Here is a 17,694-nt window from a genome sequence, read left to right on the forward strand (position 1 = left end):
TATACTATGGGGCTGATTTTCATTCTAAAAAAAATGTAGCCGTTGGCAAAAATTTTGTAACCAAACAGTCTATTACAATTCATTCTTGCCCATTCTTGCCTATAATGAGCAAGAATTAAGAGAATGAGGCCTAGATAAGTAAACCAAACATGGCCTAAATCTCGATAACCGGCTCAATGAGTCCTGTAGATCATCCATCTCATAATGCCCAAACCGCCAGTCTCGTTGGATATAAGGTCGCCATATGGGTTTATCAAGGCTCCCTATTAAAAGAAGAGTAAATTCAGCCTGAGGTAAAGAATGGGTATTTTGAAACCAGAAAATACTTAAAAGCTGTAATTTCTATACATTGAAATAATATCAGCTAGATGCTGTGGAGAAATATCCATCACATGATCCAAGCAACACATCAACGTAATTTATAAACGTATTATCTAGAAAAACAGGGAGGTTCGTGTTATGGAATGGTTGCTAGCAAGAACTGTATAATAAAGTGTACACCATGAACGTAATCACATGATCCAAGCAACACATCAACGTAATTTATAAACATATTATCTAGAAAAATGCACGCACCTCACCTTGCACCTAAGGCACGAATCCATACAGCAAGAACGTAATTTACATGCATTTTTGGAATTTTTTAGATATATATATATATATATTTATTTATTTTTTTGCATTTTTGCGCCTTGCTTTAAAAATGTGTACATCTCGCCTTACACCTCAAGCACAAATGGCCTTTGCACTTCTTTTGTGCCTTTCACTTTTAAAATACTCGCTGAATCACATGAATCCTTGTGTTTTGTAACATTTATTTACTTTCTATCTAATTTGTTTTTTTTTTTTCTATTTTCTTGTGGTGTTATCAATTCCCCTATCATGCTTCCATACAAAAGAGAACTCTTACGGCAGAATAAATTCAATGGTGGTTCATTTCCATTTAAAACAAAGTGAACATAGGCCTCAGTCACTAAATGGACTCAGTATCCTACTTCCATGAATTTCTCATTCCTGCTTTCTTAATTGTTTTGCTGATTAGACTTTCAACAAGCCAACAGTATTTACATTGGGATTTTTTCAATGAATTTCTTTGTGTACAATGTTTCTCACTTCTTAATGTATTGCTGATTAAACTTTCATATATTACCTGCGTACATTAGACTATGCTTGTCAACCTTCCCGTAAAATGGCCTTGTTCTCCTCTTTAGCAGCTCTTTGGAGCTCACTCCATGCACACATTCTATCTTGCCTTGAAACTTTACTCGTTGTCACCACCTGAAGGTAAGATCATGAATTATTAATGAACACAGAGAGAAAGAATTGAAAGAAAAAGGGAAATGAAGACGATCCATTCGTGTTTAACTGAAATCGTTACCTTAGAAAACAAATAGTATGTAGGGAGGGAAGTGAAGCAGGCCAAGTCCCTTTTGTGCTCGTCTAGGCCTTATAGTTAGTTACCCTGTGTGAAGATGATTCTTCGAGTTAGTTTTCCATCGAGCTAAGGAAGGACTTCAAACCCTTGACCAATTTCTTCTTCATCAAAACCTCAGCCTCGGCCTTCTTACGTCATTCATACTTCTTACGAGCTTAACCCTCTTCCTATGATTGGCACACTGTTGAATCAGGACCTCCACCTTTTCGTAGAGGCCGATAGAGCAAGAGACCATTTGCAGAAAGAAAAAAATATAAGTTAGTTCGAACTAGTCAAGATACTATAACAATCGATGAAGTCCAAAATCATACCTCAGCCAACTTATCCAGCAAGATATTCTAAAGCGAGTTAATGGAGTGTTGGGTCTAGGACTGACGATCACCAGGAAGCACCATCCCTATGGTGAGTTGTTAGCCGGTCCTGGCTTATGCACAAGGAGTCTCCCTCCCTAACATTCCACGTCGGCTGGTAGACTAGACAAGCACTCGGGGGCTCATGATCCTGAGCGTCAGAGGAGTAGGGAACAACTTGACAGGATGCACTAGAAGTCCCCTTGGTTTGGTGTTCCCTCAATTGTAGCTTCATGGAAAACCATGGATCTCGGAAACTCTTCAACTTCTTTAATTACAAATTCTCGTCCAAGGCTTTATTGTATCTTAGGAATAAATTTGCTTATATTCCAACAATAAAATCAATAAAATTGAGTTGGGACAAATAATATTCCAAAGACATTATCTTTAAACATGTCTTAGAGCGCTATTCCTCTAAATTGTGTGACCTCATTTTCCAACGCGTCAACGACAATTTCTAAGGTGGAAACTATTCAATGGTGGGTTCTAATCTTACTTACACGCGTTTAGCTGAATAATATCTTGGGATATAGACAAAAATGAAAGAGATGAATATAAACGAGGATAGACAATGATAAGTTGAAAGAAATTAATTGTTTTGTCCTCTAGGAAATAATGATGCTCGTAATATTGGACGTGATGCAATGCGCCACGTCAACTCTATAAGTCTATATCTGATTGTCATGGCCCCTAGTTTCGGTTGCTTCTGTCATTACGAGGAATTCACATCTGTTTGCCTCATCCCAACTGTGTATTGGGAACATCTTCCAATAACAATTTTGGAAGATGTTCCTCATGCACGATGAGATGTGAGATATGCATGATGTAAGGCGCAGATGTGAACTCTATGGAAACATAACATTATCAATTTCGGAAGATGTTCCTCATGCACGATGAGATGTGAGATATGCATGATGTAAGGCGCAGATGTGAACTCTATGGAAACATAACATCTACTGTTGAATGTCATCACGGTTGGTCTAATAAATTCAAAATAATGCTTTTTCGGTAAATAACTTAAATTAATATTTCTCTGATAATAGCTACATATGCGATTCGAGATTGTTGTTAATCAATGAATTCAATTTTTGTTTCTACCAACAGATAGTGAGGGGGTTTGAGATTAAAAGGAACTAGCTGAGGGGTTCTTGCTTCTCTGGGGCTGAAATGGAATTACAACATTCTTATTTGCTACATTAAAAAAGATAATGGTTTTTTAATAAGAAATTTACAATTATAAGTACTAGGTCTTGAAACTCATATAAAAACTTAAAAGGGATCATCTTGAGTTTTTTTTTTTTTTAAATATTGCTTCAATAAAGTATCTCATAAAATAATATGATTATACAATGATAGTTCTAAGTTTTACTTTATAGCTATCATTTGTTTCACATCGAGAACTCGTAGCTGACCCGGACAGTAGGACCGTTCGACACAGGAACAATCCAGGCAACCGGTTCCGTTTTACCCTAAACTTGATCACTGGCCAAAAATCGTTGAATCAGTTAACGACAGTTGAACCGTTGACCTGGAAACCGATGGCCATAATAGTTTCATTTCCAAGTCATTTTTTCTAGATGTCAATAATTAGACGAAATAACTTTATAGTCATAGTCATGGGAAGGGTGGACATTGCAAGGGATTCCAAAACCTTGAAAGTTAAATTCAAAGTGACCTTAAACACAACAAAAATTGGCGGTAAATCTACCAAACTCAAAAAACCAAGGAAAAAAATCAGAAAGTTGAGTCCAAAGTTCTGCTTTGAAGCAGAGCTAAACATACATGCAATCAAAGAAAGATTCATCTTGTAAGAAAAAAAAAAAAAGCATTGCACAAGGAAAAACCCAAAGAAAAAACAAAAGAGAAGAAATAAATGGTGGTAAACCCCCATTTTGGAGGATCTTGAAGAAGACGACCAAATACAAAAAAAAAAAAGAAAAAAAAAAGAACATACCGCACACGCTTTAATAAAGCCAACAGTAGAAGAAACATTTGAATAGTAAAAATCCAAAAGCATAAAGACCATGATTTTTTATCCGCCGTTGACCCAGATGGACGGACATTTCGGCATGGGAACCGTCCAGTCAACTAATTCCATTTTACCCCAATCTTAGTTCGTAAACAAAAACGTTGAATTGATCAATGACCCATTGACCCGAGCGGTCGAACTACCAATCCATTGGCCCATTCAATGGTTTTGACCATTGTTTTATTTTTTAATTGGGAACCGTCTAGGCAACCAATTCTGTTTTATCCCAACCCTGGTCCCTGGCCAAAAACCGTTGAATCGATCAACGACCCATTGACCCAAGTGGCCAAATCATTGACCCGTTGACTCGTTCAATGGTTTTTGGCCATTTTTTTATTTTTTTAATTTTTGTTGTTAGAACGGCTCGTCCATTTGAACTAGACGATCGAATCGTCGACCCGAAAATCGATGGACTGAACGGTTTCATTTTCGGTCGTATGAGTCACACGCTCGAATGACATAACACGTATGATACTTCTTAATGGACCTCACACTCTCAATTTTTTGCTTGTAATTTTTGTTGTCAAAATGGGTCATCTATTTGAATTGGATGGTCGAACTACCATTTTTTTTTATTTTTATAATTGGGAATCATCCAAGCAACTAGTTTTGTTTTATCCCAATCCTAGTCCTTGGACAAAAATAGTTGAATCGGTCAATGACCCATTGTCCCAAGTAGTCGAACTATTGACCCATTCGAACCGAACAACCGAATTGTTGACCAAAAAACTGGTGGGTAGAACAGTTCCGTTTTTGGGTCGTAAGAGTCACGCATTCGAATGACATAGCATGTATGATACTGCTTAATGGACCTCACACACTCAATTTTTTCCCTATAATCTTTCTTGTCAGAATGGGCCATCCATTCGAACCGAATGGTCGAACTATCAACCCAAAAACTGGTGGCCAAAACGATTTTGTAATTTTTTGCTTATAATTTTTGTAGTCAGAACGGGCCATTCATTCGAACCGAATGGATTAAAACCAGTGGCATATATATATATATATATATATATTAAAGGGTTGCCATTTGGCAAAAGGGGTGACCACCCCTATCTCTTTAATAGATATACTAGTGGAGGGGCCCTACTTCGTAGGGGCTGGAATGGAACCATCAGTCCGTTGACCCAGTCCCTAGCGAAAAACCATTGAATCGGTCAATGATCCATTGACCCGAGCAGTCAAACCGTTGACCCATTTTTTATTTTTTTTATTTTTTAATTTTTGTTGTCAGTATGGGCCATCCGTTCGAACTGAACAGTCGAACCATCGACAAAGAAAACCGGTGGCCAGAACGGTTCAGTTTTCAGGTCGTATGACTCACACGCTCGAATGACATAACATGTATGGAACTGCTTAATGGACCTCACACACTCAATTTTTTGCTTGTAATTTTTTTTGCCAGAACGGGTCATCCGTTTTTTTTATCTTTTTAATTGGGAACCATTTAGGCAACCAATTCCGTTTTACCCCAATCTTGGCCCCTAGCCAAAAGCCATTGAATCGGTCAATGGCCCATTGACCCGAGTGGTCGAATCATTAATCCGTTTGACTCGTTCATGAATGGTTTTTGGCCTTTTTTTATTTTTATAATTTTTGTTGTTAGAATGGGCCGCCCATTCGAATCAGACGGTCAAACCATCAACCCAAAAACTGGTGACTATAACAATTCCATTTTTGGGTCGTATGAGTCACACGCTCGAATGACATAACATGTATGATACTGTTTAATAGACCTCAAACACTCAATATTTTGCCTATAATTTTTGTTGTCAAAATGGCTTGTCCATTCGAATCGGACGATCGAACCATTAACCCGAAAATCGGTGACTAGAACGGTTCCATAATTTTTTTCTTGTAATTTTTTGTTGTTAGAACGAGCCATTCGTTCGAACTGAATGGTCGAACTGTTGGCCCAAAAATCGGTGACCAAAATGGTTTCGTTTTTGGGTCATATGAGGCATATGCTCGTATGATATAACACATATGATACTATTTAATGGACCTTACAAACTCAATTTTTTGCCTATAATTTTTGTTGTTAGAATGGGCCATCCATTTGGATTATTGAACCGTCGAGCCAAAAACTGGTGGCCAGAACAATTCTGTAATTTTTTGCTTGTTTTTGTTGTCAAAACGGGCCATCCGTTTGAACAGGATGGTTGAACCATCGGTTGTTAGAGCGTTATTAACAACATTTATCAATAATAGTAAGTAATTATTCTATTTAAATAAATAATCATTAATGATAGCTTTAATAATATTATTTAGTTATTTTTAATATAACAATAAATATTAAATTTATGAATAAAATTTATTAATAATATTTATTAAATTAATAATTACCAAAATTAAATTAAATTAACAGTATTTATCAGTACTAGTCAGTAATTATAATATTTTATTAAATAATCAATAACAATACTTTTACTAACATTTTTAATTATTTTTAATATAACAATAATTACTAAATTTATTAATAACAATATTTATAATTTTAATTTAAATAAAATTAAAGTAAGTATTTATTTATTAACAATATTTTTAATAACAGTAATTATTAATTATAATCACTAATTATATATTTATTAAATTACTGTTATAATCAATAATTTATTAATAGTATTTTTTAATAACAGTATTTATAATTTTAAAGTAAATATCTAGCTATTAACAATATTTATAATAACAGTAATTATTAATTATAATCACTATCTATATATTTATTAAATTACTGTAATAATCAGTAATTATTAAAATAAATACATATATTTATTAAATTAATCCAAAAAATAGATATTTATTAAATTAATGATTACTTAAATCATTTGTTACTGCAATATATATATATATATGTATATATATTTGTGGTACTGAAATTTTCTACACAAAAAAGGTACTGATTACTGAAATCATTTGTTTATTATATTATACTCTATAGATTGGTCAAGCCACTAGAGAAACCAAAGAAAAGGGTCCTGTATTCATTCCCAGATATATTTAATTTCACATTCACAGTAGGCAAACATACTAAGGCTTCATTCATTTGTTGGTATCTCGGTGAGGGTAATTAATCAACTTTGCTGCATTCCAGTGACAAATATTGGATCTCACAAAAGGATTACTTTTGGGAGAGTATCGTTTGCTGATGGGGGATGGGTAAATTGCTTATACATCTACCTAAAAAGTTAAAATCTCTCATCAAAATCTGTATCTGTATAAGTGTCGATGTAGCAGAACACAAATAATTCTTACCCAGAAATCATTTATACGGACAAACACATTATCTAGATACGGAAAAACAAACAATGCCTAAGGCTCTGTTTGGTTTGTGGGATAGGGATGAGAAAAATGGAATATTCTAAAAATATTCTCTTTTCTCATATTTGTTTTGAGGGAAAGAATGGGATGGGGTGAAAAAAATGTGGGATGCCAGATCCCAAAATCAAGCATTCGGGGTCGCATCAAAACTGCATGAACCCAGTGGAAAAACTCGAGAAAACTCGAGATCGTCTTCATCCTCATCATCACTGCTAGTAAGCACCACCATTACCACCAGTTCTGGTAACATATCGTCTTCATCCTCCCTCATGCATATGCTGGTAATCGCCACTGCTAGTAATAGATCTACTGCTGCTAGTTTCGTCTTCTACTTTCGGCTTGAGGCGCATTATCGTAGCTGCCCAAGTAAAGAAACTCAGGCAAGACCTTCGATGGAAAAGCACTTGTTTGAATGCCCAATTTTTCAGATGAAGCAAGAATCCAATGGCCACAAACCCCACAAACTTCCCCTACTTCGTATTTGTAATAATGCCCACAAACCCCACATGGGTTCTCTCTCTCCCTCTTCCACATGATTCAATACAATGATCAAAATTGTTAAATATAATCCACTTTCCAAGGGTTTCTAGAAGTTCAAACTTCTAGAATTAATTAGCACTCTAGAAATTAAATCTCTAAGCCTTTAAAAAAAGTAATACACTTTCTAGAAGTTCTAACTTGTAGAATGTATTTGGGTCTAGAAGATGATGATTTCTAGAAAAGGTAAAATTCTAGAGAGAGATGTCTAGAATGTTGGTTGGCTTTGCTCCACCTATTTGGCTCTAGTATAAATAGGGCTAATCTTGTATTCTTCAAAGGAGACTCATACACGATATATGACAACAAAAATAAAAGCTTAGAGATTGCTTAGGTAAATATCCAGCACCAAAGGAATTTTCCAATCATATGGCAATACACTGAGACAGCAATGAAGGCTTAGGAAGATGAATCAAGGCTTTGGCATCAAAGATTTGGCCACTTCAATTTGCATGAGCTAAAAGTACTCCATCGAAAAGACATGATGAAGGATCTGCCATCCATTCAAGTGATGAACGACATATGTGAAGGATTCTTGCTTGGTAAGCAACATTGGAAATCATTCCCATCAAGTGGTGCATGGAGAACCAAGGAAATCCTAGAGCTCGTACATACATATATTTGTGGACCAATGAGAACGACATCCTTCGAACAAAGCAAATACTTCATTCTCTTCATTGATGATTTTACAAGAATGCCTTGGGTTTATTTTATGCGTGAAAGGTCAGGAGTCATTAAGATTTTTAAAAGATTTAAGAATCTCGTTGAAAAACAAAGCGGCCAAAGCATAAAAGTGACCAGAAGTGATAGAGGAAAAGAATATACTTCAAATGAGTTTGACAAGTTTTGCAAAGATGAAGGCTTAGAGCATCAATTGACCATCAGCTATGCCCCAGAGCAGAATGGAGTTTTAGAAAGAAAGAACAGAATAGTGATGGAGATTGCAAAATCAATGCTATTGGAACAAGGCATGCCTAAGATGTTTTGGGCAGAAGCAGTATATACTGCAATCTATCTACTTAATAGATGTCCAACAAGAGTAGTAGAAAACAAGACTCCTATAGAAGCTTGGAGTGGAAGGAAGCCATCAACACAACACTTGGGAGTTTTTGGATGCATTTGCTATGTTCACATTCTAGTAGAAAAAAGGCACAAGCTAGAAGAGAAGACAAAGAAGGGAATATTCCTAGGATACAGTACGCAATCAAAAGGCTATAGAATTTATAGCCTAAAGAGAAAGAAGCTAATTAGTAGTCAAGATGTGGAGTTTGACGAGAATGCTACATGGAACTGGAAAGAAGAAAAAGTGGAGAAACATAGCATCATGATACCAAAAGTACAAAGACTAAGGCCTCTCAATAATGGAGAAAAATGACCAAAAAGTCCTAAACCTACAACATCACCATCAACTCCATCATCAGCCACAATAGAAGAAGAAGAACAAGAATAGTCATTTCTAGAATCGCCACTAAGAAGGATGAGATCACTTAGTGACATATATGAAACATGCAACTTTGTAACTATGGAGCCTGAAAGCTTTGAAGCAACAGCAAAACAAGAAGTATGGGTAAAGGCGATGAAAGAAGAAATCACAATGATTGAGAAAAACAAGACATGGGATTTAGTGGATCGTCTTCAAGACAAAGAAGTAATCGAAGTCAAGTGGGTCTACAAGACAAAGCTCAACTTTGATGGCTCAATACAAAAGAACAGGGCGAAGCTATTTGCTAAAGGCTATGCACAATTGTCTGGAATAGATTACAGTGAAACCTTTGCTCTGGTGGCACATTTAGACACTATAAGAGCACTCGTAGAGTTAGTAGCATAGAATAAGTGGAAGATCTATCAACTTAATGTCAAGTTGGCGTTTCTGAATGGAGTGCTCGAGGAAGAAATATATGTAGAGCAACCTCAAGGGTTCATAGCAAAAAGACGAGAAGACAAGGTACTAAGATTGAAGAAAGCTCTCTATGGCCTAAAGCAAGCACCACGAGCATGGTATAGTCGGATTGATGGTTACTTCATCAATCAAGAATTCAGGAGGAGTGAAAGTGAGCCTACTCTATACATCAAGACCCAAGGTAACTCTAACACTCTCATTATTTCTCTATACGTAGATGATCTCATTTATACAGGAAACAATAAAACAATGACCAAGGAGTTCAAAGAAGATATGATGAAAACGTTCAAGATGAGTGATCTTGGATTAATGCATTACTTTCTTGGCATCGAGATCAATCAAGAAGAAGAAGGTACCTTTATATCATAGAAGAAGTATATAGAGAATCTACTGAAGAAGTTTAAGATGGAAGGATGCAAGACGGCCGTTACACCACTCGTTACAAATGAGAGGTTCAAGAAAGAAGATGGTCCAAAGAAGGCTGATGCCTCAATCTACAGAAATCTTATTGGGAGTTTACTCTATCTCATAGCTACACAGCTAGACATTATGTATGCAACAAGTTTACTCTCAAGGTTCAGGCAAAGCCCAAGTCAAGTTCACTATGGAGCAGCAAAAAGGATAATAAGATACTTGCAAGGCACAAAAGAATATGGCATTTGGTACAAATCCACTACTAACTCAACATTGATTGGCTATACTGATAGTGATTGGGCAAGATCAGTGGATGACATGAAGAACCTTAGGCTATGCCTTCTTACAAGGATTTGGAATATTCTCTTGGGCATCAAAAAAGTAAGCCACAGTAGCACAATTATCAACAGAAGTTGAGTACATAGTAGCGGCAACAACAACAACAACAAGTCAAGCTATATGGCTAAGAAGAATACTTGAAGACATGAGTGAGCGGCAAAAGGAACCGACAATGATCTATTGTGACAACAAGTTTGCTATAGAAATGGAAAAGAATCCAATATACCACATTAGGACGAAACACATTGTAATCAAGTATTACTTTTTACGAGAGGCAACTAGCAAAGGAGAAATTGAGCTCAAGCACTACAAGTCCGAAGAACAATTAGTAGACATTTTCATAAAGGCATTACCGTGTTCAAAGTTTGAGTTGTTATGGGAGCAACTAGGAGTTACAAGAAAGTGCATTAAGGAGGAGTGTTAAAAAATAATTCACTTTCCAGAGGTTTCTAGAAGTTCAAACTTCTAGAATTAATTAGCACTCTAGAAATTAAATCTCTAAGCCTCTAGAAAAAGTAATACACTTTCTAGAAGTCATAACTTGTAGAATGTATTTGGGTCTAGAAGATGATAATTTCTAGAAAACGTAAAATTCTAGAGAGAGATGTCTAGAATTTTGATTGGCAGTGCTCCACCTATTTAGCTCTACTATAAATAGGGCTAAGCTTGTACATTTGAGAACAACCCAATACAAGTTCCCATTTTCCCAACAACTCAAGCCTTTATCATTTGCTACAATCCTATCTTACCTAGTCTACTCTCTCTCACATCCCAAGTCCTAACAACTCTACTCTCCTCCATATCCCAATAAAAACAGTCCCAGATGACGAGAACGACCTCACAGATCATAACAACTTAAACTAGAGAGTGATGAAGGCAGCCTAGGAGATAAAAAGGAAGAAATTTAGTGGAGCTGAATATAGACAGATGGATAAGATAGATAGATATCTTTAGATTTAAATTTGTCTCAGTTAGTCAGTCTTTCAGATGCTGTCCTTATTGGCACCAGATAGAAACCAGCAGTTGCAAAAGGTAGAAGATGAAACAGATCTGCCATTGCTGGTAACACCGTTGTTGATGATGGTTTGCATTCACCAACGATGAGGGCGGATTGAACCTCCAAGATCTCTATTTCGTCTTCATCCTCCCTCTGTGGATTGAACCTTTGAGACCTCTATTTTGTCTTGGATATTTTTCTTCTACTTTCTCATGTAAAACCAAACACTGGAAAGTTAAAATTTTACACTTTTCCATCCCATCCCATCTCATCTTTTCCCATCCCACCCAAATCTTCCCACAAAACAAACAGAGGCTAAGTGATAACGAACAGGAAAGCAACCGTTAAAAAGGATAGAATTTCATGAATTTCAGCTGAAGGAAGTCGCCACGTGTTTTAGTTCTAGCTACTTCTTCTGTTCTTTGTCCGCTGGACCACCATTACAATACCCACGTGCTTTAACATACTGTATCGATCTATGGTTGTATGCTTGGTGTATTCTCTACAATTTTCTACCAAATGTTCATACGATTTTTGCCTATAAATGTGGCTATCCGAACACCATGCACCATCGCCAAACTGAGAAAATCTAGAGAAAGGATTGAGTTTGAGTGAAGTGAAGTGAAATAAGAGTAGGGAAACCATGGCATCGGCTTCTTCATTTCAACTTATGATTCTTGTCATACAATGTTTAGCAGCTCTGAATGTTTCACATGCTACCAGTGTCCATTTCTTCCTTCATGCGCAAGTGGTGAGTAGAGAAGACGACCTAGAATTAATCATTCGTTAATTCGTTTCATTAATTGTTTGCAATAATTGTGACAGTTGTGTATTGATATTTGTTTTGTTAATTATTAGTGGGTAGAGTCTGTTGGGGAAGATGGGGTCACTGTAACTTAGGAGGAGAAGTTCTGAGGCGCATCTGAAGACACTGCCTTTAGATTGTTATTTGCCCCCACTTAGTTTTACTGAGTTTGCTGTTGGGTTATAGGCAAATTCGTTCCCAGGATACAACAGAGCCTTGGGTGAGAATCTACAACCAGCAAAGTTGAAGAGTCTCCAAAGAGACATTCTGTGAGACTGTAGCAGACCGGACTAAGAGAGAGAGAGATAGTGAATTTTGAAACTATGTTTTTGGAGTCTGATTCATGCTCCTTAAATAACTTGTAAAGAGGTATGAGGAAAAGGTAGGTGCTAGTTTAGAGAAGGCACATTGAACAGTCACAATTTCAACCATTGTGACTGTTTAAAAAGTTGTTAACAGTTGGTGACTGTTAACTTTGAATTGTGCCTCTTAATCACACCCGATCGAATCGTGACCGTTGATCTCATCAATGATGATCAACGGTCATCAACGTACCAAAACCAGAGCTGCCCATCGCAAGCCACGCGGGTGCACACGAAGTGCGAGCAAATTGCACCTCTAAAGCGCCTCATTGCGCCACACACACGCGCGTGCACGTTGCGCGGTATCGAATCCCCATACTCTCCTCTACTAATTCTAAGGAGTGTAAATCAGCTCCTATTGAAATATTGAAAATAAAACTTATAATTTTCCAATGTGGGACAAGTTCAAAATTGGGTTTTGTAAGAGAAAAACTGATTTTTTCAAACAAGTGTGCAGGTGCAATTTCTCATGTAATTGACCAATCAAACCCATTGGATTTAATCTCTTATGACATTAAAATCCAACAATCCCTCACATTGATTGATCAATTACATAGTTCTCTCTCAATCCAAACTACTATGACACAATTATGCATACAAAAGGTGTTTATCAACTTAAACCTCTTGTTAGAATAGTTATCTCAGAGCCTTGTCAAAGTTATTGGTGGTAAGACCTTAAACCAACTACTCTCAAGACAGACCGGAGACACCTATACACATAAAAATGTTCAGTCTCTGCAAGAGTTTCAAATTTTGCTCAGCACTGTTATGGTCATGTGCTTCTTTCCTGGTTTCATGAACAATCCCGAGAGCAAACCCAAACCCTCATGAGAAGCGGCACCACTTCTATGTTCACATGGGTGAAGTTCCACTATGTGCTCCGTTATTTGACACATTTCAAAACTTCATTAAGAGTTTATCTCAACCTTTCATCATAACAGACAGCACTGTTTATGTTGTGATGGGAAATTTCTCAATGTCAGTGCTAACAGTCACATTGCCGTAACTTGTTGTTACCCATTAAACCCAATACTGATGGCTTTTCAGTTCAGCTTGGGTTAACATTATAGGTGACTAAGTAAATGGTTTTAATCTCATCTCTTTGGTTGTCATTCTTACCAATTCTCTGGCTAAACCCTTGGTAAGAGGATCAGCCAAGTTTTTACTTGACCTCACATAGGTTATAGTGATGACTCCATCTTGAATCAGTTGCCTAACAAATTCATGTCTTAGACTTATATATCTGGACTTACCATTGTATGTACTACTGTAGGCCCTTGACAGAGTTGCCTCACCATCACAGTAAATGGAAATTGGAGGTATAGGACTAGGCCAAAGTTTTATATCCAATAATTAATTTCTAATCCATTCAGCCTCTTTTCCAACAGCCGCTAAGGCTATGAATTCGGATTCCATAGTTGAGTGAGATATACAAGTTTGTCTCTTGGATGCCCAAGAGATCGCACCCCCACCAAGGACAAAAATCCATCCAGATGTGAACTTGTTATCTCCATTATCGATAATCCAACTTGCATCAGTGTACCCTTCTAGTACAGCTGGATAATCACAATAAAACAAGCCAAGTTCCAGGGTTCTCTTGAGATACCAAAGAACTCTCCCAATTGCCTTCCAGTGCTCTGCACCTGGATTGCTTGTAAACCAACTGAGTTTACTTACTGCAAATGCAATATCAGGTCTGGTACAAAGCATAGCATACATCAAGCTCCCTACTGCACTAGCATACTCAAGTTGTACAATTGCTCTACCAGTATTTTCTACTAGTTTTATACTAGAATCATATGGGGTGCTATATTCTTTAAAACCTAAATGCTTAAATTTCTCAAGTACTTTCTCAATATAATGTGATTGGCTTAGTACATAGCCCCTACTATGCTTTTTAACTTTTATTCCCAAGATGGTATCTACTTCTCCTAAATCTTTCATCTTGAAAATAGATGATAAGTAGTTTTTAGTTTCACTTATGCCAACCATATTTGTACCCACAATAAGCATATCATCCACATAAAGACACACAATTACTCCATAATTTTCAGTGAATTTTGAGTAGATGCATCTATCATCACTATTATGTTTAAAACCAAAACTGGAGTGCAAGAATCAAATTTCTCATGCCACTGTTTAGGTGCTTGTTTTAATCCATATAGCGATTTAACCAGTTTATAGACTTTCGTCTCATTTCTAAGAAGAACAAATCCTTTTGGTTGTTCCATGTAAACCTCTTCATTTAAATCACCATTTAATAAAGCAGTTTTAACATCCATTTGGTGAACAGATAAGTGATAAATGGATTCTAATGCTATAAGTGTTCTAATAGAAGTTGTTCTAGCCACTAGTGCATAGGTGTCAAAGTAATCAATCCCTTCCTTTTGACTAAATCCTTTGGCTACCAATCTAGCCTTAAAAGTTTGCACAGTTTCATCAATGTTGTATTTTCTTCTAAACACCCTTTTACATTTTATTGGTTTTGATCCTGGAGGCAGATCTACTAGTACCCATGTGTTATTTGACGTTATTGAATCCATTTCATCATTTATAGCTTCCTTCCAAAAGGCAGCATCTCTAGAGGTCATGGTCTCACTATAGGTTTTTGGATCATTTTCAATGTTTAGGACAATGGGTATTTTATTTAAAATCTTTTCTCTATCAGTCTCAACCAAAAATACAATTGACTGAGTAGAGATAAAATCTGAACATAAGTGTTTCTCTGTTCTTTGTCTTTGACTTCTTCTAAGTCCTATTATAGGTGTTATAGTTGTGTCATTTCTTCTTTCAATCTCATTATTATCAATAGGTATTGAGATCTGAGTTTCTCTGTCATTTTCTATGGATTCATTTTCTACAGGTTCAGAACACAGTTTATTTTCAAAGAATTCAACATCTCTAGTTTCAATTATTATGTTGGACTCCAAGTCTAGAAGCCTATAGGCCTTGCTATGTTCTGCATATCCAACAAACATATTTTTCTTAGCTCTGAGTCCTAATTTGGTTTTTTAGGATCTAGAACTCTATAATATGCTAAGCACCCCCACATTTTTAGATATGCTAAATTAGGTTTTCTTCCTGTCCATAATTCATATGGGCATTTGTTATTAACTCTAGAAACAATTCTGTTATGTAAATGGCAGGCTATTAGGAGTGCTTCTCCCCACAGGTTTAAGGGTGCATTAGCTTTTAACAACATGCAGTTTATCATTTCTGTAAGTGTTCTATTTTTCCTTTCAGCCAGGCCATTCTGCTGAGGGGTATAGGGAGCAGAACACTGATGTATTATTCCAAATTATTCACAGAAAGAATTAAACTCATTTTTAAAGTGTTCAACACCCCTATCACTTCTAAGGATTTTAATTTTCTTTTCTAGTTGATTTTCAACTTCAGTCTTATATAGTTTAAACATGTCAAAGGCTTTGTCCTTAATTCTCATAAGGTAGACATAGGTGTACCTAGAAAAGTCATCTATAAATGTTATGAAGTATCTCTTGCCTCCTCTAGTTAATACACCATTGAGTTCACAGATGTCAGAATGGATTAGTTCTAGAAGTTGAGAATTTCTCTCAACACTAGGGAAAGGTTTCTTAGCCATTTTAGATTTTACACATATTTCACATTTTCCAATTGATTCATTACTATAAGCAATTATACCTAGTTTGCTCATGTTCTTTATGGATTTAAAATTCAAGTGTGCTAATCTATCATGCCATGAAGAGAAAGAATCAACAATATAAGTAGAAACTTTTCCTTCATTAATACTTAATTTGAACATACCATTACAACCATATCCCTTTCCAACAAATATCTCATTCTTGGATATGATTAGTTTATCGGATTCAAAGACAACTTTGAATCCCCTCTTACAAACAAGATTTACTGAGACCAAGTTCTTTCTAATGTCGGGAACATGGAGAACATTCAGGAGAGTCAGTGTCTTTCCAGAGGTAAAGTTCAACTCTACGTTGCCTCTTCCAGCAACTTTGGCACATGTTTGGTTTCCCATCTATACCTGCTGGCCATCAGTCACTTCTTCATATGTCTTGAATAAGGACTTGTCCTTACAAACATGGATTGTGGCGCCTGAATCAAACCACCATCCAGAAGACGATTCTGCCATGTTGACTTCAGTAATCATGGCCACGAGATTGTCTTCTACCATGTTTGCAGACTTGGTTCCGCCTTTCCGATATCGGTAGACTCGAGCATAATGCCCCTTCTTTCCACAAACATAGCAGGATCCTTTCTTATTGTTGCTCTTTTTGAAGTTCCCATCCTTCTTCTTTACTTGTAATGCAGGGTTAGTCTTCTATGATCCGTTTTCCACAAAATTTACCTTAGAGTTCAGCATACCGGTCAGGGTCTTATCCCTATTGTCTATAATTCGAGACTCTTTTTCAATACGAAGGTGTTGCTGAATTTGCTCCAAGGTAAGTTCTTCAGCCTTGTGTAGAAGCTTCTTCCTGTAATTCCTCCCCGTATTGAAATTCATTCAGCACCCAACACTCGAACACCCTTTACAAAGGAAGAAACTTCTATTCAGACTTGTTCTTTGACAAAAAGTTTCTAAGGGGGTATCAGCCCCGTAGTTAAAAAAAAAAGCAGAAGTAACATTTCTTCAAAGGGCATGCAGGCCCAAACAACTGTGTAGATGAAGTATTTAGTGGGCATCCCTAGTCTGGCCATTGGCCCCAGTGTTTCCCTTACTAGCCACTTCTTGTCCGTCAACCTGCAATGAATCGTCACCACCTTGGTCCTTGGCCATCTCCACAACCTCAACTGATTGTTGGGCGTCAGGGAATGAATCCAATTGATTAATGTCAAAGTTTGAGAAAACCTTTGACACTTGGACCATACAATCCATGAAACCCTATAAGCACGGGAAGTAAAGTAGGCCAAGTCCCTTTTGTAAAGATAATTCTTCAAGTTAGTGCTCCATCGAGCTAAGGGAAGATTTCAACCCCTTCACCAACTCCTCATTCGCTAAAACCATGGCCTCAGCCTTCTTACGGTGCTCGTACTCCTCATGAGCTTTACTCTCATCTATCTCTCATCCTGCCTACACTTTAGCCACTTGATGCTTGAGTCACTCGACCTCCTGTGATAGACACAACTGAATCAAGACCCCCACCTTGTCGTAGAGGCCAACGGAGTAGGAGACCATCTATAGAAAGAACTATAAGTTAGTTCAAACCAGTC

At 36.8% G+C, this 17,694-nt stretch overlaps 1 protein-coding gene and 1 long non-coding RNA gene across 2 annotated transcripts; one reads left to right on the forward strand and one right to left on the reverse strand.

Moving 5' to 3' along the window:
- Nucleotides 1–909: 909 nt before the first annotated feature.
- Nucleotides 910–2,030, reverse strand: LOC148861193 (uncharacterized). The gene is made up of 3 exons (XR_016112563.1): nt 1,747–2,030; nt 1,379–1,637; nt 910–1,278 (listed from the first exon to the last, which is right to left on the reverse strand). It is a non-coding gene; the product is annotated as an uncharacterized LOC148861193 (long non-coding RNA).
- A 7,947-nt stretch (nt 2,031–9,977) lies between these two features.
- LOC148861194 (secreted RxLR effector protein 161-like) lies at nt 9,978–10,403 on the forward strand. Its single transcript, XM_088985019.1, has one exon. It carries the CDS (start codon nt 9,978–9,980, stop codon nt 10,401–10,403), a length of 426 nt encoding a protein of 141 aa, XP_088841145.1.
- Nucleotides 10,404–17,694: the final 7,291 nt, after the last annotated feature.

Source organism: Nelumbo lutea, chromosome 4 (assembly GCF_056320005.1).
Source record: "Nelumbo lutea isolate HS-2025 chromosome 4, American lotus-T2T, whole genome shotgun sequence".
Lineage (NCBI taxonomy): Eukaryota > Viridiplantae > Streptophyta > Magnoliopsida > Proteales > Nelumbonaceae > Nelumbo > Nelumbo lutea.